Below are 23,157 nucleotides of genomic sequence, written 5' to 3' on the forward strand. Positions count from 1 at the left end.
AATGAAAGACAACAGAAGGAATAAATCTTATTGAGCTTCTGGCTCAATATCCCAGTTTCCATTATCACAGGGTGCCCAGAGAAGCTGTGGCTGCCCCTGGATCCCTGGCAGTGTCCAAGGCAAGGTTGGATGGGGCTTGGAGCAACCTGGGACAGTGGAAGGTGTCCCTGCCCATGGCAGGGGGTGGGACAAGAGGAGCTTTGAGGTCCCTTCCAACCCAAACCATTCCATGACTCTGTGATCAGAGGTGGCTCTGATCCATCAAACTCCTGATAAATATTCCAACTCCAGTCTTAAAATGAACTAAATTTTTGCAAGGGAGCTGCAGATCCTTTGGAAAATTTCACTGAGGGAGTCACTGTGGCACAAATAGAGATTTCCTTTCCTCAGACACTTCTCCAGGTCCTCTGAGAGATCCCCAGGATCTCTGGAACGAGCAAATGGCAATTCTAGAGGTCAAACCACCTCGGTTTCATCATGGAAAGGGATGTGGGGACACTGGCAGTGCCACTTGGCTCCAGCAGAGTGAACACGAGCCTGAGCACAGACCTTCCTTTATTTAAAGCAGCGGGACTCAAAACCCCTGGAATGGCACAGAAAGTGCAGCTCTGTGGCTCAGCTCAGCTTCAGGCTAATTACTGCAAAAATAAGCAAACACACCTGGGAAAGCAGGATGACACAGCCTGGAAAGTTTTGCAGGGACTTTGGGGTACCAGGAGTTCACTTGGAGCAGAACTTGCTGCAGCAATTGTGTTCCTCTGTGGGGGTGAAGAAAAGCCACTGCAGAGCAGCAGCTCCAGGCGCTGCCTCCTCCAGAGGGATGGAAATGCCACACTCCAGAGCCTGAGCAGTGCAGGTGCCTGGAAACACTCGGAAAACATGACATCCCTCTGGAAAAACAGGAGTATTGCTCTTGTCTGAACAATTATTCACTCCAAAATCCGCAGGAGTGGAAGCCATGGGTATGGTAATGCTTCAAAATGTGGCAGCTTTCACCACATGAATGTTTCCCTTCTTTCCCTGCCCTTTTTTTGATCCCATCTAACTGCCCTGTGTGTTTGCTTTATTCCTTAAAGAAAGCTAAATCTGGCTTAGCTCAATGTGTGGGAAGGATGGATCATAACACATTTGTGTGACTTGGAGACCTCTGGAGGTGGCACATTTTGGGAAAGAATTCTGTTTGGCGTCTTGTCTCCCAGCACAGGAGCTGAGCTTTGTCCCTGGAATGTGCTGGGTGCCTTGATGGGAAGTTCTGGAGCAGGAGGACCAGTGGGATTAAAGGCTCCCCAGAGCCACCACGATGCTCCAGGTATCCACTGGGAGACAAAATTCCTGTTGGGATCGTTGGTACTGTCACACAGAAAAGCCCAACAGGGGCTTGGTTGGGGGTTTTTTGAGAGCTTTTGCTGGGTTTTTGGCCTGTCCTCCTGTTGTTTTCCAAAGTGCTGGGAATCACCAGTTGCCTGCAGTCTATCAGGAGCCATCTCTGCCTTCCCATCTGTAAAACGTGGATGTTCCTGGGGCCGCTGCAGAGATGGACCAGATAGATCCATATCCTGAACTCATTTCTCCCAGGCACTTCAGTGGGATGCCCAGCCCAGAACAATGGCAGGATACACGACCCTAAACATTTCTGCAGGGCTTTGAAAGATGAAAAGCAGTGACTTTGCTACCTATGTCAGAGGAGGGGCAGGGACACGTTCCATGATGTTTATAGCAGACATCACGGACATTACACATGGAAACATGGGAAATGCTGCCCTTTTCTGGGAGGGAGATAATCTTTAAGAGATGGCAAGGAGGAAATCAAAGCATTTGGTACACAACAGCCTCCCAAGCAGGGGGGTTTGCCCGAGGAACGTGGCCACAGCCACAGATGTTTCCTCCAGAGCCAGAAGTGCTGCGAGGGGCTGTTCCTTCAGAGGAACCGGAACGAGAGAAATCCCTGCACACGCTTTTCCTCCCCCTCCTCGCCCCTGTGGAGAAAAAACACAGCCCCAGTGCTGGATTTTTCAATGGAAACATTCCCCTAAAAGCCATTTGTTTCTCCCTTTGGAGCAGTAGAAGATGATGAAATAAAAAAAGCACACACCAAAAAAAAAAAAGGCATGACTTGGAGACAGTGTTTAACCATCCCTTTCCTGACATTTTTTATTGGTCTCCACAGATAATGGGATAAAACCTCTGTCCTTTCAGGCTGCTGGTTGGGAGGGGATCAGGGAGATGCTGGAGGGTTGGATGTGGACCTGGAGGTGAGATCCAGGAAAGAGCCTGATGGTGAGAGATTTTCCCCCTGCCCTTTTTCCCTCCCTGGAAACAAACAGTCTCTGACTCTTGTCACTCAGAGCCTACCCAGCAACCCAGCTTGTTTACTGTTGTCTTTGGTGGCTTGAAGCTGTGTGGCCTTGTCCCTGTTCCAGGAAATGCATGGACACGGCTGGCTGAAGGAAAACCCTCACGCCCGTGCAGTTTTGGGGTGGCAGGGAGCCACCTCGGCCTCATTGTTAGCAGATGCCAGTGCTGCCTCACTGCTCTGTGCCACACACCACGCTGTGACCAATGGCCTCCAACAAAAACCCCTCCAAAGTCACCCTGCTCGCCATCATGGAGCTGGTGGAGGCTCCGTTCATCCCATCCTGGTTTCCCTCTGCATTCCTCCCACAAATGAGGGTAGGAAGAAGGGGAGAATGGCCCTGGGAAGGTCACGTCCCTTGTGGAACACCTTGGAGGTCACTGCTGATCCCAAACCCTCCCAGCTCCAGGAGTTCACTCCAGACCAGCACTGAACCCTCAAAAGGAGGGCAGTGCAGCAGCGACAGCTCAACGACAGCTCAACGACAGCATCCCAAATGTTTGTGCCATGAAAGGAGCTGGAAAGAATGTGCCCCACCACATGACAGGCAAGGACATCGGGCTGTGCAGAGAATAGAGAGCCCTCAGCTTTAATTCTTTTGAACAAAGTTGGCTCAGGACAGCGCGTCCCATTGTACTGCTGAATGTTCCTTCTCATCACACAGCTCTGCTGCTGCTGCACCCAAGGCTGTGCTAGGCATCACTTCACTCCCTATTAGAAGCAGAGTAGGGACCTATCAGCAGCATTTCAGACTTTTCTGCAGCATCCAGGCACTGCTTTGCCACTGTTGATGATTTTATCACGAGTCTTACGCAGTAAAAGCAGGCCAGGATCCACCTGAGGTGAGGCATGTTTTATATCCATGTGCACAGCCCACAGCTACAGCAGATACAGAATGAGGAATTATGACTTGAGTAAATATTCTCCTCTTTAGGCTGCTCATTCAGACAGAAAATTCCCCAGGGTATGGATTTTACAGTTTGATTGTTGGTATCTTGCATAGCCTTGGGCTGGGCCAAAGTAAAACATAAGCAGGCTTCAATTCCTCGAGATTTCTTATGAGATCAGAGCCCAAAGGATTCAATAAAATCTCTTGCCTTTCAGAGTTTTGAGGACTTAAAGAAATCCCTCCCAACTCTGCTCTAAGTGATGCCTTCCTGAGCATGCAGAGAGCCTGGAACAATAGATCTGAGAGGGGCAGACTGCCCCATTCACTTTTTTTACACAATCTGCTACTTCCTCCAGGAGGAACTTGGGTCAGCCCACAAGAGACAATCCACATCAGACAGCTGGGGACACCAGAAGGCCGGGCAGGGCTGTGCCCCGGGCACTCTTGTGTTATTTAATTCAACAGCAGCTTGGCCTTCAAATGTCTTTTAGGTGGAGAGGAGCAGCAGCAAGAGCCCCATCCCTGCTGCCCTGACTCTCCGAGGTAGAACTGCACTGATTTCAGAGAGTGATTTACTGACTTTGAGATGGCAGCACCTGAAAGACCTCGACATTAATTAATAGCCTGGATCAAAAATACAAGGATCACTGCAGCATTTTTCTAGTCCATTCAAAACGCTAATAAAGTAATTATTTTTCTTAAATAATTACTTGAAGTAGTTATTTTTCTTCCTCAGTTTAACTACAGCTCACAGAATCATAGAAGTTGGAAAAGAGCTCCAGGATCATCAAATCCAAGCTGTGACCCATTCCCACCTTGTCAGAGCGCAGAGCACTGTGTGCCACGTCCAGTCCTTCCTTGGACACCTCCACCAGCTCCCTGGGCAGCCCCTTCCAATTCCTGACCTCCTTTTCCATGAAGAAATTTTTCCTGGTGTCCAACCTGCTGCCTGCCCCTAGGTAGCTTCTCCTCCTTAGTGTGGAGTTTATTTCCCAGCTGGGAAAGCAGCAGGATATTGGGTAAATACAGTGGAATACATGACAGAAAAAAGTGACAGGCTGGAAAGAGCAAAGACTTTGGACATTGCTCACCTGTGGAGCTTCACCCAGAACCACAACTGCAAACAGAAAAACATCCAGATGTTTGTCCAAACAAAACTGGCCCCTGGCTGCAGGCTGGGCTGACAGGAAAGCGAGCAAAGTTACCACATTTACAGAACACATAAACAGATCTGCACCCAAACTTCAGATGGGAAGAAAGGAAATAAGGCAGAGGATGTGATTCCCACAAATTTGACCAGAAAAGGGTGGTTCCATCTGTAATGCAACAGGGGAAGTTTGAGATGCTGGAAGTTTTCATTGGCAGAGTCACTGGCTTTTAATTGCTAAGGTCACCTGGACATCTTCAGCAGAGCAAGAAATATCCCAGAGTCAAAAGGAACAGCAAACGCTCACATTACTCCATTTGCCATCATTTGGAAGGGGCAGGCAGGGCTGGATAATTATTTTTTTGCTTTTCTTTCCCCTGCTTTGGAAGCTGATGATGCAGTGAGTGTGTTTGGGTAGTAACATAACCCCTGACTCAGCCCTGAATGCACAAGCCCTGAAATGAGACCCAGAGGGTTGTGCAGTGCTTGTTTGAATTCGGACTGAGTGATCCTGGAAATCATTTGGAGCTGTAGAAAGAATGGAATACTGATTTTTTCCAGAAACTTTGCCTTTGTTGACCTTACAAGAAGTTCATAGAATGATAGAATGGTTTGGGTTGGAAGGGGTTTTAAAGATCATCTTGTTCCAACCCCTGTGCTGTGAACAAGGACACTTCCCACTATCCCAGGCTGCTCCAAGCCCCGTCCAGCCTGGCCTCAGACACTTCCAGGGATCCAGGGGCAGCCACAGCTTCTCTGGGCACCCTGTGCCAGGGCCTCCCCACCCTCACAGGGGAGAATTTCTCCCTAATATCCCATCTAACCCTGCCCTCTGGCAGTTTGAAGCCATTCCCTGTGTCCTGTCACTCCAGGCCCTTGTCCAATGGCCCTCTCCATCGGGAGGAGGAATCACTTCCATTTGGAAAGCCACAATCAGGTCACCCCCAAGCCTTCCTTCCTCCAGGCTGAACAATCCCAATTCTCTCTACCTTTCCTCCTCCCAGCAGAGCTGCTCCATCCCTCTGCTCATCCTGGTGCCTCCTCTGGACTCTCTCCAGCAGCTCCATGTCCTTCCTGTGCTGGGATCCCAGGGCTGCATTCAGCTCTGCAGCTCCAATGCTTTCCTTGAGCCCTTCCCTACAGAGCCACATGATAACGATGAGATTTCTTTATTTAATACTGAATAAATGTCTGACCCTTGAGGCATAATAACCTGCTTAAAATATACTTAACAGCACTCCCTGGCTAAAAAAAAAGTTTCCAACTCTTACTTAAAAGAAAAAAAATCCCTTTAGCTGCTTACTTTGACTACGTGCCCAGCATCACTGGCAAAAGAGCTTCTGTTTAGAAGGGATGGCTGGGTCAAAATTCAACTTGTTTTTCAGGAATAGGAAACCAAAAGGGAAAAGAGAAAAGGTAGTAAGAGGCACAGCAGATAAATCATTACTGGCCATTACACTGGAAGGGAATGTTCATGTCCAGGGCAGTGCCTGGGAGCACTTTCACCTGGAGCAGTTGTGTGGTGCTGGCTCACCCTCATCGCTGATGTTGTGGAAGAGCCACAGGGATTGTGACAAAGGCACAGAGGAACAAGACCTGCTACAATGTCCAGCAAATTCCCAAAGAATTCCATGCCAGACTAAGCACCAACGAGTTTTGACCATGGTGTGCCTGCTTTTCATTTCCACTCCAATAATTAATATAATTTCACAGAGGCAAAGGAATCACACTGTAGGAGACAACCAGGAAAAGCAGCTATTTTATAATTATCTGATCCATCAGAAAGGCAGTTTTGGGGAAAAGCAGAGGAAACTGGGCTTTGCTTTCCTCTGCCACACTGAAATAAGAAATGTAAGGTTTTCCAAGGGCTGATTTAGCAAAAAACTGAGATATCTCTCCCACCTGATGATCACAGCTTTTACTAAGACTGGAACTAAGCCAGCGTTCCCACAGCCACTCCTCAAGGCACAAAAAGGACAATCTCTCTCTGCCTGGACATTTTTATAAAAAATAAAATTACAAATCCCAACAAGCAAAGCCCATTTTTCAGTAAACAGAATTGTAACCTTTAGGACAGATTTCCTGCTGCTGGCTTTTAACCTCACAGGTATAAATGGGCAGGTCTAACCTTCAATGACTGACTGTAACCACCTTACTGCAGGTGCCAAGGGGCAGGGCTTTAAGCCAGGCTTAACAAAAACACCAAAGAGCACCAAAACCAGAGTGTGGGTACTTTGTGGGCAACTGTTTAGAGAGAAATGGCTCCTCTGTCACCTGTGGGGACAAAACCTTTGCATGCCCAACTGCAGGAGTGAGGAAAGTTGTGCAGAAATTTGTTTTTTTTTACCTGCAGAAACCTCAGGGTTACAAAAAACCTTGAAACCTCAGGTTGGCTTCTCACAAAATAATGAAAACACCTTTATTTTTCTGTTGTTTTTCTCCTCCCTACTCATTTGTGACTATTGATTTCTCCTTGCCCTTTGTTCCTCTGGCTCTTGGCCAGCTCCACTCTCAGAGTGTTGCCCCCAAGGCTCAGGCCTTGCAAGGAGGACACGGCTCTGTCTGCAGTTCCTTTATCCCTGTACTCCAGGAACGCCCTGTGCTGTGCTCCCTGCCAGTTCAGTCGCACAGGAATCACCTGGAATTCCCTCAGAGCACTTTTCAGCTCGCTCACTCTCAGGCTGCCAGGCAAGTTCCCCACATACACAGTGGTGATTGTGTCGGATCCCTCTAATCTGGGATTTACAGGATCACTTTCCACATGGGATTGTCCCACTGGAGCTGAGCCTGGAGCAGCTCGTGGTTGGGTATTTGCAGGCATCACCTTCTTGTTTGAAAGTGCTGCTCTGTTGGTGTTTGCCAAGGCTGGGTGTTCATCTTGGAGGGTGACATCCTTGCCAGCCTGCTTCTCCCTGGATCGAAGAGTCTTTAGGATGGGGATTTTTCCCAGCATCTCAGAGCTGACCTAAAAAGGAGGAAGATGGATGTAGTAATTATAAAAGGATTTCTCGCCTTCCAGAAAAAGATGATGAGCATCAGGGCTCATTTGTGCCATAAAAAAGAGAGGAACCTTATTATCCTGCTGCCATGCAGAGTGCCAGAGCATTCCAAATGCTCCTAATTGCTAGCCTGATTGGGAAGTCTCTCCCTAAATACACACTGCAGGACAAAAATAAACATTAGTGACTCTTGAAGCGAGCAGCACAATGTGGATCCAGCGGGCAAATCCCAACCAAAGTCAGGACTATTCCAATTTGACATTTATTTATCCCAGTGCTTTCAGATCCGCATTCTCCTTGTTCTCCCTCTGTGTTTGCTTTGACCGAGGGCCTGTGCTCCTGCTCTGGCAGAATCCTACATAATCCCCTGCTCTGGCACAATCCAACCCAATCCATCAGACACTTCCATTCTGCAGAGCTCCTGGTGCTCTCTTCCCCCAGAACAGGATATCCCACGGGCTGGGTCACACAATGGTGGGAGCTGCAGCGGGAGCGTGCCTTGGAGCAGGGTTCCTATGGATGTGGGCCCAGCTGGAGGCACATTCCCTGCTTGGGGCACATCCCCTCTGTGCCATCCGACCTCACACACCACCCACAGCTCCTCAGATCCCACATGGATCTGCTGGGCTGGAGCGGGGAACGGAAGCACTCGGACACTGCACTTCACACTGTGAGCCCGTTATTCCTTCCTTCCATCCATCCATCCATGCCCAGTTCCCAAGGAGCTTTTCTGGAAGGGCTCCTCCTTTCAACAGCTGAACCCCATCCATGTGAGGCATGAGATGCCCCAGGCTGCACTCAGAGACTGGCAGGAAATGCAGTGGTTCCCCAGCTAATGTGGTCGAGCTCCTGGCTTGCACACTGCGCTTGGAAGGAGGAGGAATTCCTGCTTGGCTGCTGGACAAGCCCAACATCCATCAACTCCAGATCCAATGCTGAAATTTAGGGAGCAAAACAGAGCCTGGGGAAGCGATGCCTGAGCTAGCAGAGACCCAGGCTAGTAGCCCAGAATGTGAGTGAGCCACTCTAGCAGGGTACCACCCTCAGCACGCTCGACTGGACCAGCAGCAGCACATCCCACCCAGCACATGCCTGCAGATCTCCCAGCTCAGACCTCACTCATCCCAGAGCCTCTGAATTCCTGCTCCTCCAGTTACAGTCACAGCCAGTCTGGATCTGCACAACGTCAAGCACAGCTCTCTGGGGACAGGAGCCCAGCTCTGCAGTGACTCGAGGAAAAGCCAAGCAATGAAGGCAATGTCAGGATTAGATGACAGCAAAGTCACTCAACAGAATTCTCTTAATGTTTCCAGGGCTCATCTTCTGAAGAGCAAACAAGCAGGTTTTATTTCAGGCTGGAATTAAATAAAAATATAATTTCCATAAAGCCTGTCCTAGATCTGCTAACACAACACCAAACAGCAAGGCCTTGCTCTGGGGCTCCAGGAGCCTCCACACTCAGAAAGGTGCAGATCACGTTCAGATTTTACAGAGTTATTGCTCTGTGGATTCTGGGGCTGATTTGTTTTTCTCAGCCAAGAATTCCAACTGCTGTGTTTGACAGCAAACTCTCCTTCCCTGAGTGATACAACATCAAACCAAGGGCTGAAGGATCTCTGATTGTACTGGCCAACAATTAAGAACATTTGCTGTCCTCTGTCAAATTTCAATGTGAAATGCAAGCTCCGTGCTAATTAAACCAAACAAGAAAAACATTTTTCTGTTCTCATGCAACCAATCACTCCTGGGCCCAAAGCACCACCTCAGCCTCTTCCCAAGAACAGCTCCTTTCATCCCCAAATTAAACTCAGTTGCCATGGCATGGGCTGGGTGTTTGGTTCGAAAGGGAAATGCTACCAAGGGCATACCCTCAGGGTTTTGTAGATTAGGGCAATCTGAGATGGGCACTGAGAGGAGAAACTCTGGAATTCCCAGGCTTTCAAGGACAATCCAAGGGCAGGATTTAGATCATCCAGGGAACAGCACAATCTCTGACTTCCACAAGGCATCTCCTCTCACTAAGCAGATTTTGGCATCAGTCTGGAGCTCTTGGAGCTACTGTTTCAGGCTCCTGGCAACCTCAGGAAGATGCAGTGACAACAGCATTTATGTTTTAGGAGTAATTTCTGCACAGAAAGGGGGATTAGACATTGGAATTACTGCCCAGGGAGGTGGTGGAGTCCCCATCCTAGAGGAATCCAAGGAACAACTGGATGGGGCTCTCAGTGCTCTGCTCTGGGTGATCAGTCACAGGTTGGACTTGATGATTTTGGAGGTTTTTCCCAACCTCAGTGATTCTGTGATTTTTGTAAGGGCTATGAACTGTTTCCTTTAAAGGTCTGGTCAAACACCACCATGAAGTGATTCTGTCATTGCCTTAAAATCCAGCCTGTGCAGACACAACAGTAACAAACCTTCACAGCACCAAAGCACCAAAGGCAGCTGATCCAGGACTTGCGTATTTTTCTATTAGGAAACACTTGTAAAAAACATGAGACAAGTTCTGACACTGCCAGCTGACACCCTCCTGTCACAAGAGACACTCAGGATTTACCTGAAGGGTTTTTCTTCTCTGGGGTCTAGGAGAATATTTGAGCTGGGCCAAACCTTCTAAACCCTTCCCTATTTTCTCACACTTTTATGCCAAGGAAAGGCAGAAACTCAGTTTGGGGTTTCAATTCAACAGACAAATCCATTGGGTTTTGGCGTGAGAACTAAAAGGGCAAAGGGGGCAGAGGGTGGCAGGGGAGAGGAAAAAGCTTGTTCTGCTCTGTTGCAAAAGAGCAAACAAAAGAACCCTGTGCTAGTACAATGTGTTGCTCATTACAATCATGCAAAAAGTTCCTTTTGTCCTGTGAGCTGCGGAGGATTGCAATGATTTATTTCCATGTGGAAAGAGGCCAAAGATATTCCTCCTCTCTTTCAAACAAGCTGCACACTTCTGGATGCTGTGCTGGATGGTCAGTCTTCCCCAGCCTTGCCTATCCCTATTCCTATCCCTGTCCCTATCCCTACCTACTGCTTTAGGCTAAGCCAGGATCTAAGGGACATTCCACCTCGAGTCTGGCTGATCCAGCTATATGGACATGGGCAAACCCAGCACTGGAAGCTTTCCCCATCCCTACAAAGTCAAGGTCAAACCACTTATTGATGTTTTTAAACTTCAGATTGAGTGTTGGGATTTAGCTTTGGTAGTGAAACCAAAGCTGAAGAAGTTTCCCATTATCCCTTGGCCACCAATTCCCAGAGCAGTTCCACACTTCAGCCCTCCGGGGCTGGCCAACAGAAGAGCTCGTGGGTCTGTGCCATAAACTCTGAAGTGATTTGGGTTAAAAATAACTCCACCAAAGGCAATTAATCATTTAGTAATCCTGCCTACTCCCTGCCATGGCTGGGAGAGCCTTAGGGAAAGAGGACAGCAGGCTGGATAAATTCTTCTGGCACACAATTACTGGGAAAGGAGCTGAGGAGGGAAATGTGGCCCCTTTCTGACAGAAACCTGAGGAAAAAAATCCTGGATGCTGAGTGCCAACACAAATCTCCCAGCACTTAAGCCACAGCACCCATTCCTATAACACCTGGTTTCATCCCAAAACGTGGTGGCAGATGGACTCCTGCAGCATCCCTGTGGAACACCAGGGCTCTCTTCACCCTCTGCTCCCCCACAGCTGTGATCGGAGCCACGCTCAATACTCTGCTGGGGAGAATGAAGGATGTGTTTGTCCTGCCAGAGTGAGTAATGCTGACCCCTGAGCCAGCCCAGGCCAAGGCAAACAGTGCTGTGATTTCCCTGGAAGTACTGCAATCCTGGAGTCAGGCAGACAGGGAAGGGCAGACTGGAATTGGATTGGATTGGATTGGAGGGTGTGCTTCTCCTGCTATTTCATTCTGCTTCCCACAGCTCCTCATCTCACTGACACAGGAACACATGGATCTTGTCCCCACCTGGAATTCTGTGCACAGCTCTGGTGTCCCCAGCATAAGAAAGACATGGAATGTTGGATCAAGACCAGAGGAGGCCACCAAGTTGGTAGGAGGACTGGAACACCTTCCCTGTGGGGACAGGCTGAGGAAGCTGGAGCTGTTCAGCCTGGAGATACCACAGCAGCCTCCAGGATCTGAATGGGCTGCAAGGAAGCTGGAGAGGGACTGCTCAGCAGAGACAGGACAAGGGGGAATGGCCTCAAAATGAAAGAGGGGAAAATTTAGTTCAGATATACAGAAGAAATTCTTCCCTGTAAGGGTGGGCAGGCCCTGGCACAGGGTGCCCAGAGAAGCTGGGGCTGCCCCTGGATCCCTGGAAGTGTCCAAGGCCAGGCTGGACGGGGCTTGGAGCAGCCTGGGATAGTGGAAGGTGTGCCTGTGCCTGGCAGGGGGGTGGAATGAGATTATCTTTAAAATCCCTTCCAACCCAAACCATTCCACGATTCTGAGGCTGATGCTGCTGCCCTGACAGGCTGCAAACACTACCAAACATCTCCTGTGCTGCAGATCCATCAGCCCTTCCAAGCAGGTGGGCAGAAGGTGTTTGAAGGGTTCATTTTTGGCTCTGACCTCCAGGACTGACCCCACTTTTCCTGTTGTTGTCCTTGTTTCCAGGAGCACTGAGCAAACAGGGATTGAAGGCACAGACAAGGCCAGGACAGCAAGGCCAGCACAGTTGAACATTTTATCATTCATTTGCACAAAATGTCCAAATATGTGCACACAATCCAAGGGCATATTTCTGGGAGCTGGCAGCCCGTGGAGTCTGCTGGTGTCCCTCAGGAGAAACTTATGCAAGCCACATTTGGAATCCATCCGTGGAAGCTGCATTCCGTGGACTCTGCAGTGAGGGTCAGCTCTGCGAAGGTGTGGAGATGTGTAACCACGTGTGGAAGCACTCCCTGCTCCCACTGTCCCAAAAAACACAACAAAACCAACCCTTGGCTACACAGACTGCAATTTCCTTCTGCCAAAGGATTTGCCAGCTTGGATGGGTGCATTTTTTTGAGCTTTCCTTTCCAAATATTCTGTCACAGACCCCAATCAAAGCTGTTATCAGAAGGTTTCCATCTCTGCCATTATTTCAGCATTAGACCCAGGGATTCCCCCCCAGTTAATTTCATTTCAGGAAAAATCTTTTCCTGCTGCTATAAAATTCTCAGCAGAAGAATGATTTCAAAGCCAGAAGGAAATGCTTGCTAGAATACAGTGATTTTTCCACCAACTACTCTAATTTCCCTCTTCATGAACCCAAATATTTTAATTTGTCTGTATAGTTTCAATTTAAAATAAGCACAGCACAAATAACTCGATAATTGGGACAAATATAATAGCCAGTGTCCCAGATAAAGATCACAGTCACCCATAGAAAATCTTAAATGAAAAAGCAAGCAGTTTCATGAATTTAGAGTTCCCAGAAACAATGGGTTAGATTTTCAAGACAGATGAAGCCAAATAATTCCAAGCTGGCATCCAAATAAAATTTTCCAGAGTGCTCAGCTCTCAGCAGCTCTTGCTGTCCTCCAGTAACTCATACTGATGTCCCAAAACTCTGCCCTCAGAGGTGCAAAACGTGCCACAAACAGCCCCCAGCACTGACTGTGGATTTAGAAGTGTCTCTGGAGTGCTTTGTGCTGATGTTGGTAATGATCCTTTAGTATTGATAATATTGTGGCTCTTCCACTTCCTTGCAGTCTTTAAACAGTACAGAACACACCAGAGCACCCCAGGAAAATGCAGCACCTCCTCCAGCATGGAAATGGAGCCTGGAGCCATGGATTTGTTTGCTGGGAGAGCACCTCCTTCCCTCTGGAGCTGCAAACAGTGTATTACTGCCTGCTCATCCTGACAGCACATCCTGACAGCAACCCTCAGCTATAATCCCATGTTTGCAAACACCTGGAATTCCAGTTCCTAAACATTGTCCTGGCCTGATCCAGCCCTGTTCCCCAAGGATCAACTTTTTTTACAATGTGTTTTCCACCTCACACACCTTCACAATGAAGTTAAGCTACTTTGTGTTGACAAAACCCCGTATTTAGAAGTGGATGATTTATTTACTCACTGCCTCTTGGTTCATTTAGTTTTGCTCTGAGTGACAGGAATGCACCAGCAAAGCCAGGATTTGAAGGAGAAAAGGATGAAGAGAAAATGATGGAGAAGTAGCCAGGAAAATCCAAAGGACAAACACTTAAATAGCCCCTATCAAATCCTGCCCTTTTCACACCCTGGTGATTAACCAGACCTCCCACCTCCAAACCCCTCTGTGCAAGAGCTGAACATCCAGCTACCACCACAGGCACAAACAAAATAAATGTCACTCATTTCCCTGGGGAATAATGGTAATTTCTTCTTCATATAGACACCACACCTTGTTCTGGTTCCAAAAAAGACAGAAAAGTGATGATTATCCCTGCTCTGCCTGGTCTGCTCCAATATTCCTATTTCACCCACATGTGCTCCAAAGAACAGCCAAACCCAGCTTGAGGTGTTAAATCAACATTCAAATATTCAAATATTCAAATAAAGGGTCAATCATGTGCTCCATTCTCAGTGAAAGCTGTAGAAAATTCAGTTTCTTCTAAAGGCACAGAAAAAGAAATAAAAAAAGTGTTAGCAGGGCCACTTACTGAGAAGTCTGACACCAAGACAGACAAACTGATCAAAAGTATGTTGGCAAGATGGATGGACCACAAGGGGTAGGCCTTCAACACAATTACATTCAATAATATCCTAAAAAAAAATTACAATTCAAAAATAATTCAATGGAAAAAATGCACTTGGACAGACAGAGCTGTTATTTATTTATTTATAACCTCAAATCCTCAACCACAGGCAGGGTAAAATGCTCTCCCACCATTGGAATAAAAATAGCCCTGGCTAGAATTTGTTTGTTGTAGATACATTACCTAAAGAAATTTAACTCTCTTTGCTGGTTGGTGACTTTTAACAAACAACTTTTGATTTCCTTAGGAGTATTCCCTTAGAATTCCTCGGTTTCTGCAAGATGTGGGCGCACAATTCCTCATTTCAGCATTCCTACTGTACTCACCCATGCAGGATTGTGTCTGCTCCCTAACTGGAACATTTTAGGAGTGAAAATCCAATGACACAAAGTTTTCCCAGCAGGAACCTCCAGTAAAACAATTCACTGAAGGCTTTTCTGAAACCACTTGGGAAGCTGAGGAAGTTTCTGACCCTGGGAAGGGGGAAAGGCCAAATTCATAATAGAGGAGCTCTTAATAAATAAAGATTCATGTTTAAAGTCACTGTTCTTCCACCTGAAAACGAGTTCCAGCCACAGATTTATCCCTGGAAAGTAAATCCACTACAGAAACAGGGATGTACCACCAGCAGGTTGTGCTTTCCTTTCACAGAGGAGCACATATTGTACAGTTCCAACCCCTTGGGACACTTCCCACTATCCCAAGTTGCTCCAAACCCATCAAGTCTGGCCTTGGACACTTCCAGGGATGGGGCAGCCACCACTTGATAATCCATTGGCTACAGCAACCTCAGCTCCAGGGAAATATTTCTCCTCATCACCATTGCCACTTAAACTCCACTGCACACAGATGCTGCTGTTTTGTTTCACCTGACAAACATATTTGTTCTTTTCCCAAGTATTTTTATAAACATAAAAAAATGTGTTTATATATAAAAATGGAGGGGTTTATCAGCAGATTATTGGTACCAGTAAGCCACCAGCAGCAGAGGTTTAAGATTTAACTTGAATTAAGATTTAACTTGCCTTGTGCCACATTATTCCCTGAGGTTTTGGTCGTTTGCAGTTAGTCTGGATAGTCCTTGTTGGAGTGAGGATGTAATCCACAGTTAAATCATGATCATCCAGGAGCTCCTCTGCTATGTCAAGCACCTACAAGGAAGAGATTTGGTTAAGTAGCTAAAAACAAACCCCCTAAAACTGTGCCCCATTCCTGATGTCTTGTCACATGAAAATCCATCAAAGACAATGGGAATAAAGATGCCAAACCAACATCATTCCATGTCTCCTCTCCAGACAGAGCAGGAAGTGTCACAGAGTTCCTTCCCCACTGGAGAGGGGACATTTGAACATCTGAGCTCACCTGGCAGTCGTGCACGATGGTAACTACGGGTGTGTCCTCCTGCACTGCACCCATGGACACCATCATTGCATATTCCATGTCTGCATAACCTTCCCCTTTGCCAATTCTCCAGCCTAAAGCACAGAAAAGTGGAAAAAAAACAAACAGCAGAGCAGAAAATTGTTAAAATCATGTAATTAACTGAGCAGCCTGCAAGTTGTAACTGTGGAAAAAATCAGGTCAGCATCTCTCACAGAATGCAACTTTCCTTGAAATCAGCACTGAAATGAAATAAAACATCAATTTCAACGACTCCTAAAAGATCCCAGAAGCTTCCCATTCTGAATAAACAAACTTGATGCAGTTAACACAGCAGCTTGTTTAGCCATTGTATTTAGAACCTTCTATTCATGTCCAACACAGGTTAATGTGGGTAAAGAGGAGTCTGGGTCACACATAAAAACTGTGTTATTTTAGGCAAGGGATAAAGTCAGTGGAAAATTTTTCAGCACTAGCAGGTTTCCAAAATACTAGAAAATGCAAAATCTGATCCCCAAATAGGTACTGAATCAGCAGGTCTAATACATGTCCTTTCACACACCCCGTGTGAGCAGAGCAGATCTCTGACCAGGGAGCCTGCTTGGATTCTTTTAAAACAAAAATAATTGCTCGCCTTAATAGTTCTCCTGAAGGCCAAAACATGCTCTGACCCACACTGCTGTGTGCCTACCACATCCTGGAGGCATTGCTGCTTCCTGCTTGGATTGGAAGCAGGGATTTGTCACACACGGAGGCAGAACCCAAGACCACAATTCAGCTCCAAGGATAAATCTGTCTCTGCCACGTGGTGTAGCCTTACTGACACTGGATTGGGATTGGGACCCTTCTGCTGGAAGTTCTTCCTTACCTTTTTCAGAGACAGCCACTGATCCTACAACAACCAGGTCCACTTGTGCTTTCCCATCCAGCCCCACAGGCACGCTGTATTCCTTTACACCCTGCAGGAAAAACAGCCTTGGAGGTTTGCAGAGTGCACAGTCTTCCAAGCACCGAGGCAGAAATCCAGGATATTTCGATAAATCCAAGTAAATCCCCACGTTTCAAAGTGTCTCTTCCATGTATAGCCACGCTGTACATGTCTGGGAAGTTATCCCCTAGGGAATCCTAGAATAGATTCCCTACTACAGTGACAAGAATTTTGGCACACTGCAAGGAGAGCTGAGGGAGGTGGGCACTTTTATAAGCAAGGTTATTTATTTAGGGTCAAAACCTGATATTTTGAAACACTTTTTTGGAAATCTATTCCTAAAAATGAGGGCAAGTGACACTTCCTATCTACCCTTCTTTATCCTACTACTAATTTTAGGAATACCAGAGCATTACAAATGCTTGGTTTAATTCTCACACACAAATCACAAAGTTAACTTAGACACAGACAGCTACAGCACAAAGAAACCTGAAGTTACACAAAGTGACACAATGATTTTTCTTCTACCCTGCTCAACCCCACCCACCCCTCTTCAATCTGTTCCCAAAATTCTGTCCAGATTGCAGAAATTAAAAATTATGTTTATTTGTGCTTTTAAAGATCAGGGGTTTAGAACTTTTAAAGAGATATCTTGTGATCTTAATATATGTGTACAGCACAATGTAAATGCTCCTCACACCAACCCAACTTCGTGCTAAGTATAAATTACCAATATTAAAATCACAATAAAGAGCCAAACTTTTTCTGTGCAGAGCACAGAGCCCAAAAGTTGAGTTATTTGGGGCTGCCTATCAGCAATAATGCCCGTCAGGCACCTCCCAGCAGTGTGGTAAGGATTGTTTGCACAGCGCTGTGTAAATACAAACTGCCAACAGCATTTTTTCATTAGTGGGTTGGGGGAAAAACCAGACACATAGTGGTAAGATCCCAGATCAGACAGCAGGCCAAGAGAAAGGTCTCTTTCAAAAGTGCTCTTCAACCCTGAACAGCTTAATTAGTTAATGACTCCAATAGAACTTCCAACAAAGAAAGTCACTACTAATTACCAGCCATTTACAAGCTCAGTTGTTTATGGGGTTACTGCAGAACTTTATTGCCTTTCGCAGGAGATTAAGGAGGAAATAAATCGATATAGTGAGCTATTCATTGTGTACCAGTTGGGTTTTCCTAGCATAAAGATGGGTATAAAACCTGCCAGGTTTCTCTGGCAAAAGCCTTCAGCTGTACAGCGTGAGATTGTAACACGAGAGGGCAGCAAGAGACCGCGCTGCAAACCCAAACCTCACCACGTGTCTGGGCCTCACTGCCTGCAAATGCCACAATTCGTGTTCCTTTGGATGTTGTATTCCAGAGAAACCTCATCTTTCCTACCTGGTAGCACCTAACATTCTACTGAGATTATGCAAAAAACTGTGAGCACTAAAATATTTCTCAGAGGCTTCAGCAGCTCAAAACTGCAGAATGTAGGAGCATGAATAAAGATCTAACTCACCTCAAGCTGCTCATGATTTTCCAAAAAACACTGAGAAAATAAATTTTCTCCTGACTTAAAAATGATTAATGGCAGTCGTGTGCACAAAACCCAGGAATAACATCCTAACAGGAAGATATTTCAGGTTTTCCAACTTCCAGCTAGTCCATCCTAACACCACAGTGTCCCACAGGTAAATTCAGCCCTCCCTGATCCCTCACTCCTACCTGAGACGTGGCACATTTTCTCAGGACCTCCTTGGTTGCACCTGGAGGAGGAACAATCCTATTGAACAGCCCAGTCCTCAGACGTGGTGTGGGAACCAGCAAAGTCTTCCTTGCCTGGGGAACCACAGGAAAAGGTTCATTTTACACTAAAGAAATATTTTTACTGTCACACAGTTAAAAACTACATGGCCAAACATTTAATTTGTTACGTTGCAGTTAGCGTTGTTGATTGTGTAGTGCTTGTACATTAATTCCCTCCAATATGGGAAAAAATCCATTAAAAGATTTATTGAAGAAATAAAAGGTAAGACATACATTTGAAGATATTTAGGGACAGAGCTTTAAAGACACCCCTCCCTTTAAAGCTATGTCTCTAATTAGCTTTATAAGTGATAATGGCTTCCCACTGACAGAGGGCAGGGTCAGATTGGATATTAAGAGAGAACAGAGTGGATATTAGGGGAGAATAGAGTGGATATTAGGGAGAAATTCCTCCCTGTGAGGGTGGGCAGGCCCTGGCACAGGGTGCCCAGAGAAGCTGTGGCTGCCCCTGGATCCCTGGAAGTGTCCAAGGCCAGGTTGGATGGGGCTTGGAGCAACCTGGGATAGTGGAAGGTGTCCCTGCCCATAGCAGGGGCTAGAACTGAATTATCTTTAAAATCCCTTCCAACCCAAACCATCCCATGACACCTATTGATCCAAAGTCCACAAACGAGCTACACACAAGAACTCTTGAAGATGCAGTGCCAGGTGTTGCTGAGATGCTGCCAGGCACTGCTGTCCCCTCCCAGCTCCTCCTCGGGGTGCCGAGGTGCCGTTACCTGCAGAGCCGCCAGCCGGGCACCTTCCAGAGGTTTGTCAGGATCCACCTTCAGCTCCCGTGCTCTGCTGAACACATCCAGCTCCCTAAGGGAGCAGCAGGCCTGGAGAGAGCCCTGAGAGAGGGAAGGAACCAAGAGGAGAATGTTTGCACTTACTTCCAGCGTTAGGAAGCGAGCGTTCCTCTGGGGAGCATCGGGGTTTATTTTTACTGTCCGGGCAGCCTGGAACTCCTGCAAGCCCAGAAGCCTCGTGGCAGCATGGGGGGCACCCTGTTTGCATAAAATATCAGTGTTATCATCGAGGAGCCCACAGCAGAGATGGGCAGTTGATCACCTTTCACCCTCTAGGGAGGCTGATTTCTGCAGATTTTAATTGAGGGGCTGTTAATTTCCTGTTAATCCCTGGAAATGTCCAAGGCCAGGCTGGATGGAGCTTGAAGCAACCTGGGATAATGGAAGGTGTCCCTGCCCACGGCAGGAATGGGACGAGCTTTAAGGTTCCTTCCAACCGAACCATTGAGGGATTCTATAACTCACAAGGCAGTTTTGTTTTCTTTCCTTCGAGGGCTGCAGGGCGCTGGCCCGGGGAACTGGGGGGGAACTGGGGGGGCCTGGGGGCCCCTCCGGGCCTGGGCTGCGGGCTGCAGAGCGGGCGGGACCCGAGGCGGGTGAGGGAAGGAGCAGCAGGAGGAGGCGGCCCAGCGCCGGCAGCCGCCGTACCTTGAAGTTGGGGATGCGGCCGTGCACGGGCCGCGGGAACTCGGCCAGCCCGGAGGCCTCCAGGTGCTCCCACACCTTCTCCCGGATCTCCCACTTGGAGGCGGCCCCTGAGGGGAGCCCTGCGAGCGCCGGGAGCCGGCGGCCCGGCCCCGCCATTGCCGCCCTCGCCCGCCCCGCCGTGACGTCACCGCCATCCCCTCCCGCTCCCTCCGCTGCGCCGTGACGTCACAGCCACCCACGCCCCTTCGCTCTCCGCGGCCGTGACGTCACCGCCACGCCTCACGCCCACCCCTCCGAGCCGTGACGTCACTGCAGCCGCGTCCCTCCCGCCAGTCGAGAGGCGGAGCCTCCGCCCTGGCCACGCCCCCTCCGCGTCGCGCGGCCGCTACGGCGGCACTGAGGGGTCAAAACGCCTCGAAGGCGAAGTGGGGGAGGCGAGGTGAGGGAAGGTCTCTCAGGGCCCCGCTTGTTTCTGGAATTAAACATAAAAAAGGCTGAGCTGGGCCGTTAATGTGAGACTGCCGCCCGCATTATATAAACACCACAGGCTTTCCATCATGTCTTATGGCTGGGGGTAAAAACCCGCCCTGCTTTTTGTAAAATAACCCCTGCCCATTAATTATTTTTCCATTTAAAATTGGCTGGTGGTGAATAAAACAATATCCAGCCTCTCCGTGGGTTTCCCAGACTGCCGGCTTCCCGAAAGTTCACTTCTTGCTCGCCTTTAATAGAATAATAAATGATTTGTTTGCATGATTTATTATTTATAGAATTAGTGTGTTCAACAAGTATCCCAAGAAGAGGGAGGACGTTGAGAATCCCGACATTCCTGAGCGCAGTGGGATGGAGGGGTCATGGGAACAATGAAACAAGGAAGGCTTATTTTAAAGTGTGTCAGCGAAGGGGGGAAATGTCCTTGGAGTTTGCGCTTGGCTTGGATGCTGTGGATCCTCATCCTCGTCAGAGCCAACTGTGGCTGTGCTAACCCAAAAAAGCGGAACAAATTCGGATGCTCCTCTCTGAACAGTTGCAGACGGAGCTGGGCAGATGCAAACTCCTTTTCTCACTGTTGAACTGAGGTTTTTTTTTTCCCCACAAAGGCCAAGACTCTGCTGAGTTCAGGGAGTTCAGGAGTCTTTCCCCCTCCAGCGCTGAGTGATTTCCAAATTTGGATTAATATCAGCATATTGGTGTCAGGAAAATCCACAAACGCCAGAGGTTTTTGTCCAGAAAGGAGACAGAGGAGTCCTGCAACTTTATTAAAATGAAGGGAGAGAGTCCACTGTGCACATGCCAGTGGGGTTTTCTCTCTCTGGAGGTTTCGGAGGGCGCAGCCTCCCTTTATCCCAAACTCCCGGCCACACGTTGCCCTCTTCCCTTCCCCTTGGCTGAGGTACCAGGAAGGTGCAGCCTTCCCGAACCGCCTGCCCCATATCCCCCCTAGAACCTGGCATTTTACCCCAAAGGTCAGAAGTTCAGAAGGTCTGCTTGTGCAGACCCACTTGGCTATTTCAGGAGCCAAACTGTCTGGGCTCTGCACCCAACCGGCTGCCCAAAGTCAGCAGAGACATGAAGACCCATTCCAGAGAGTTCAACACCCATCAAACTGCTTGTAAAGACATTGGCACACATCTTTCCTCTCATTGGGATAAATGCTGTGGTGAGGCTTCACCTTTTCACTTGTAAGCATCAAAATAAGATAAAATAAAAGGTTTGGAGTCCTGGTCCTACAACGGGGTTTGCGAAGAGCCTTTCCACTCGCTCTCGGAGTGCTGCTGGAGCCAGTGGGAATCCTTCCAGGCACAACAGACCACCCATGTGGAGCTGGGCCGAAATGTTTGAAGCTCATTCCTGCACTTCCTACTCACGGAAAACTCCCAGTGACTTCGCCGTCTCTGCGGGGAGTTGGGGATCAGGCCTTGGGTGAGCAATTTACGCTGCTGGGGCTGGGCTGGGAGTGCCAGCACTGCCTGTCCACTATCACCCAAAGTCCCCACCCCAGCTGGGACTTGTTTCCACCCCAACACCCCCCCTGTGAGGAAGGGAGAGCGAGGGAGGGAGAACAGTGCTGGTAATGAATCCATTAACAACCAAGCAGGGCTGAGATCCTTCTAGACCACCTACATCTCCCTCCAGCCATGCTCAGCAAAGCTGTTCCTTCCGTGGATTTGCTTCCAGAAAAGAGTCCCTGAGCTGTTTGCTACAAATCAGGGTAGTTTGCCTTAAAAAAAATGGGGAGTTTGCTGACAGGTGGCATCTTTTCTGCTGGTTCAATTTTCTTTTTTTTGCCTCCACAGGGCTGAAATTTGCTTCAAATTCCTTTTGCAGGGTCTTTTCTGTCACTGCAGCCTTTAGCATCAGCTCCAGCAGCCTGGAGCAGCTCATACGGATGGCACGGGAAAGCCTCTTTTCCTTGGGAAGCAGACAGAGCTACCACATCTTTAGAAATTAAATTAGGCTTTGGATGTGCCTGAACCACTTCTAAAATCCATTTTTACCAAGCTGAATCAAATATTTCAGTGAAAGAGGTTAAAAAAGGATCCGGGATTTTGAAACAAACGAAACGCAGCTTGAAACACCCACAGTTTGTGGAAACACCTAAAAAAAGGGAGGGACATATGAATCAGATTAATCCAGACCCTGGGAAAAACGCAGGCAGAAACATCTTGTGCTGTAGGAATCACTCCTTGGAACTGCAGGCTGAACACACCAGGCCAGCCACAAAAATCAGCCCAAATTCACCCAGAAAGAAGCATTAAACCAGCCATAATGCCCTGCTTAATAATACTGAAAATTAAAACTAGGCTACAGATTTTAAAGGCAAGAGGTTTTAATGAAGTTTTCAATAGTCAGGTACTAGAAACTGGTTTATGGGCCACTGTAAAGTGGATTTCCACGTGTGAATAAGGAGTGTGTGAGTGAATTGTTGTGCTTATGAAATAACCTGGTGAAGGAAGCACCTTAGGGCAGCTGGGGTAGGTCTGGGCCAGTTTGAGCACAGCAATGGCTCCTGCTGCTGGAAAATTGGTGTGGATCAGCCCCCTGCAGTCAGAGATTCCTGCCCTCTCCAGTACAGATGCTCACCAGTACAGATGGAAAACTGGGGAAAATTTATGTGCATCAATGGGTCTTGATTGCACCGGTGCCAGACAGAGCCTGCCTTTCTCTCTTTCCTTCTTTCTTTCTTTCCTTCTTTCCTTCTTTCTTCTTTTCCTTGCTCTTCTCTCTTTCTTGCTCTCTCTCCATCTTTTTTCCTTTTTTTCTCGTTCTCTTTCCTGCTTTCCTTCTCTCTTCTTTCTTGCTTTTTCTCTTCTTCTTTCATTCTTTCTTCCTTTATTTCTGTCTTCCTCTTTCTTTCATTCTTTCTCTTCTTCCTTCCTTCTTTCTTAATCTTTTTCTCCCTCTCCTTCTCTCTCACTCCTTTCGTTTTTCTTTCATGCTTTTCCTCTCCTTTCCTTCTTTCTCCCTTTATTTGTCTTCGTTTTCCTTCC

General features: G+C 47.7%; 1 protein-coding gene across 2 annotated transcripts; it reads right to left on the reverse strand.

The window, feature by feature from the left end:
- Positions 1–6,132: 6,132 nt before the first annotated feature.
- MTHFSD (methenyltetrahydrofolate synthetase domain containing) lies at positions 6,133–19,834 on the reverse strand. 2 transcript variants are annotated; one of them, XM_039558530.1, is made up of 7 exons: positions 19,667–19,834; positions 18,947–19,060; positions 18,126–18,239; positions 16,347–16,437; positions 15,461–15,573; positions 15,124–15,249; positions 6,133–7,354 (listed from the first exon to the last, which is right to left on the reverse strand). In XM_039558530.1, the coding sequence occupies exons 1-7, from the start codon at positions 19,820–19,822 to the stop codon at positions 6,839–6,841; spliced, it is 1,230 nt and encodes a 409-aa protein (XP_039414464.1). In that variant the 5' UTR covers positions 19,823–19,834; the 3' UTR covers positions 6,133–6,838. The 2 variants fall into 2 exon arrangements, with proteins under 2 accessions (XP_039414464.1, XP_039414465.1); XM_039558531.1 differs by lacking the exon at positions 18,947–19,060 and adding an exon at positions 19,103–19,216.
- Positions 19,835–23,157: the final 3,323 nt, after the last annotated feature.

This window comes from Corvus cornix, chromosome 11 (assembly GCF_000738735.6).
Source record: "Corvus cornix cornix isolate S_Up_H32 chromosome 11, ASM73873v5, whole genome shotgun sequence".
Taxonomy (NCBI): Eukaryota; Metazoa; Chordata; class Aves; order Passeriformes; family Corvidae; genus Corvus; species Corvus cornix.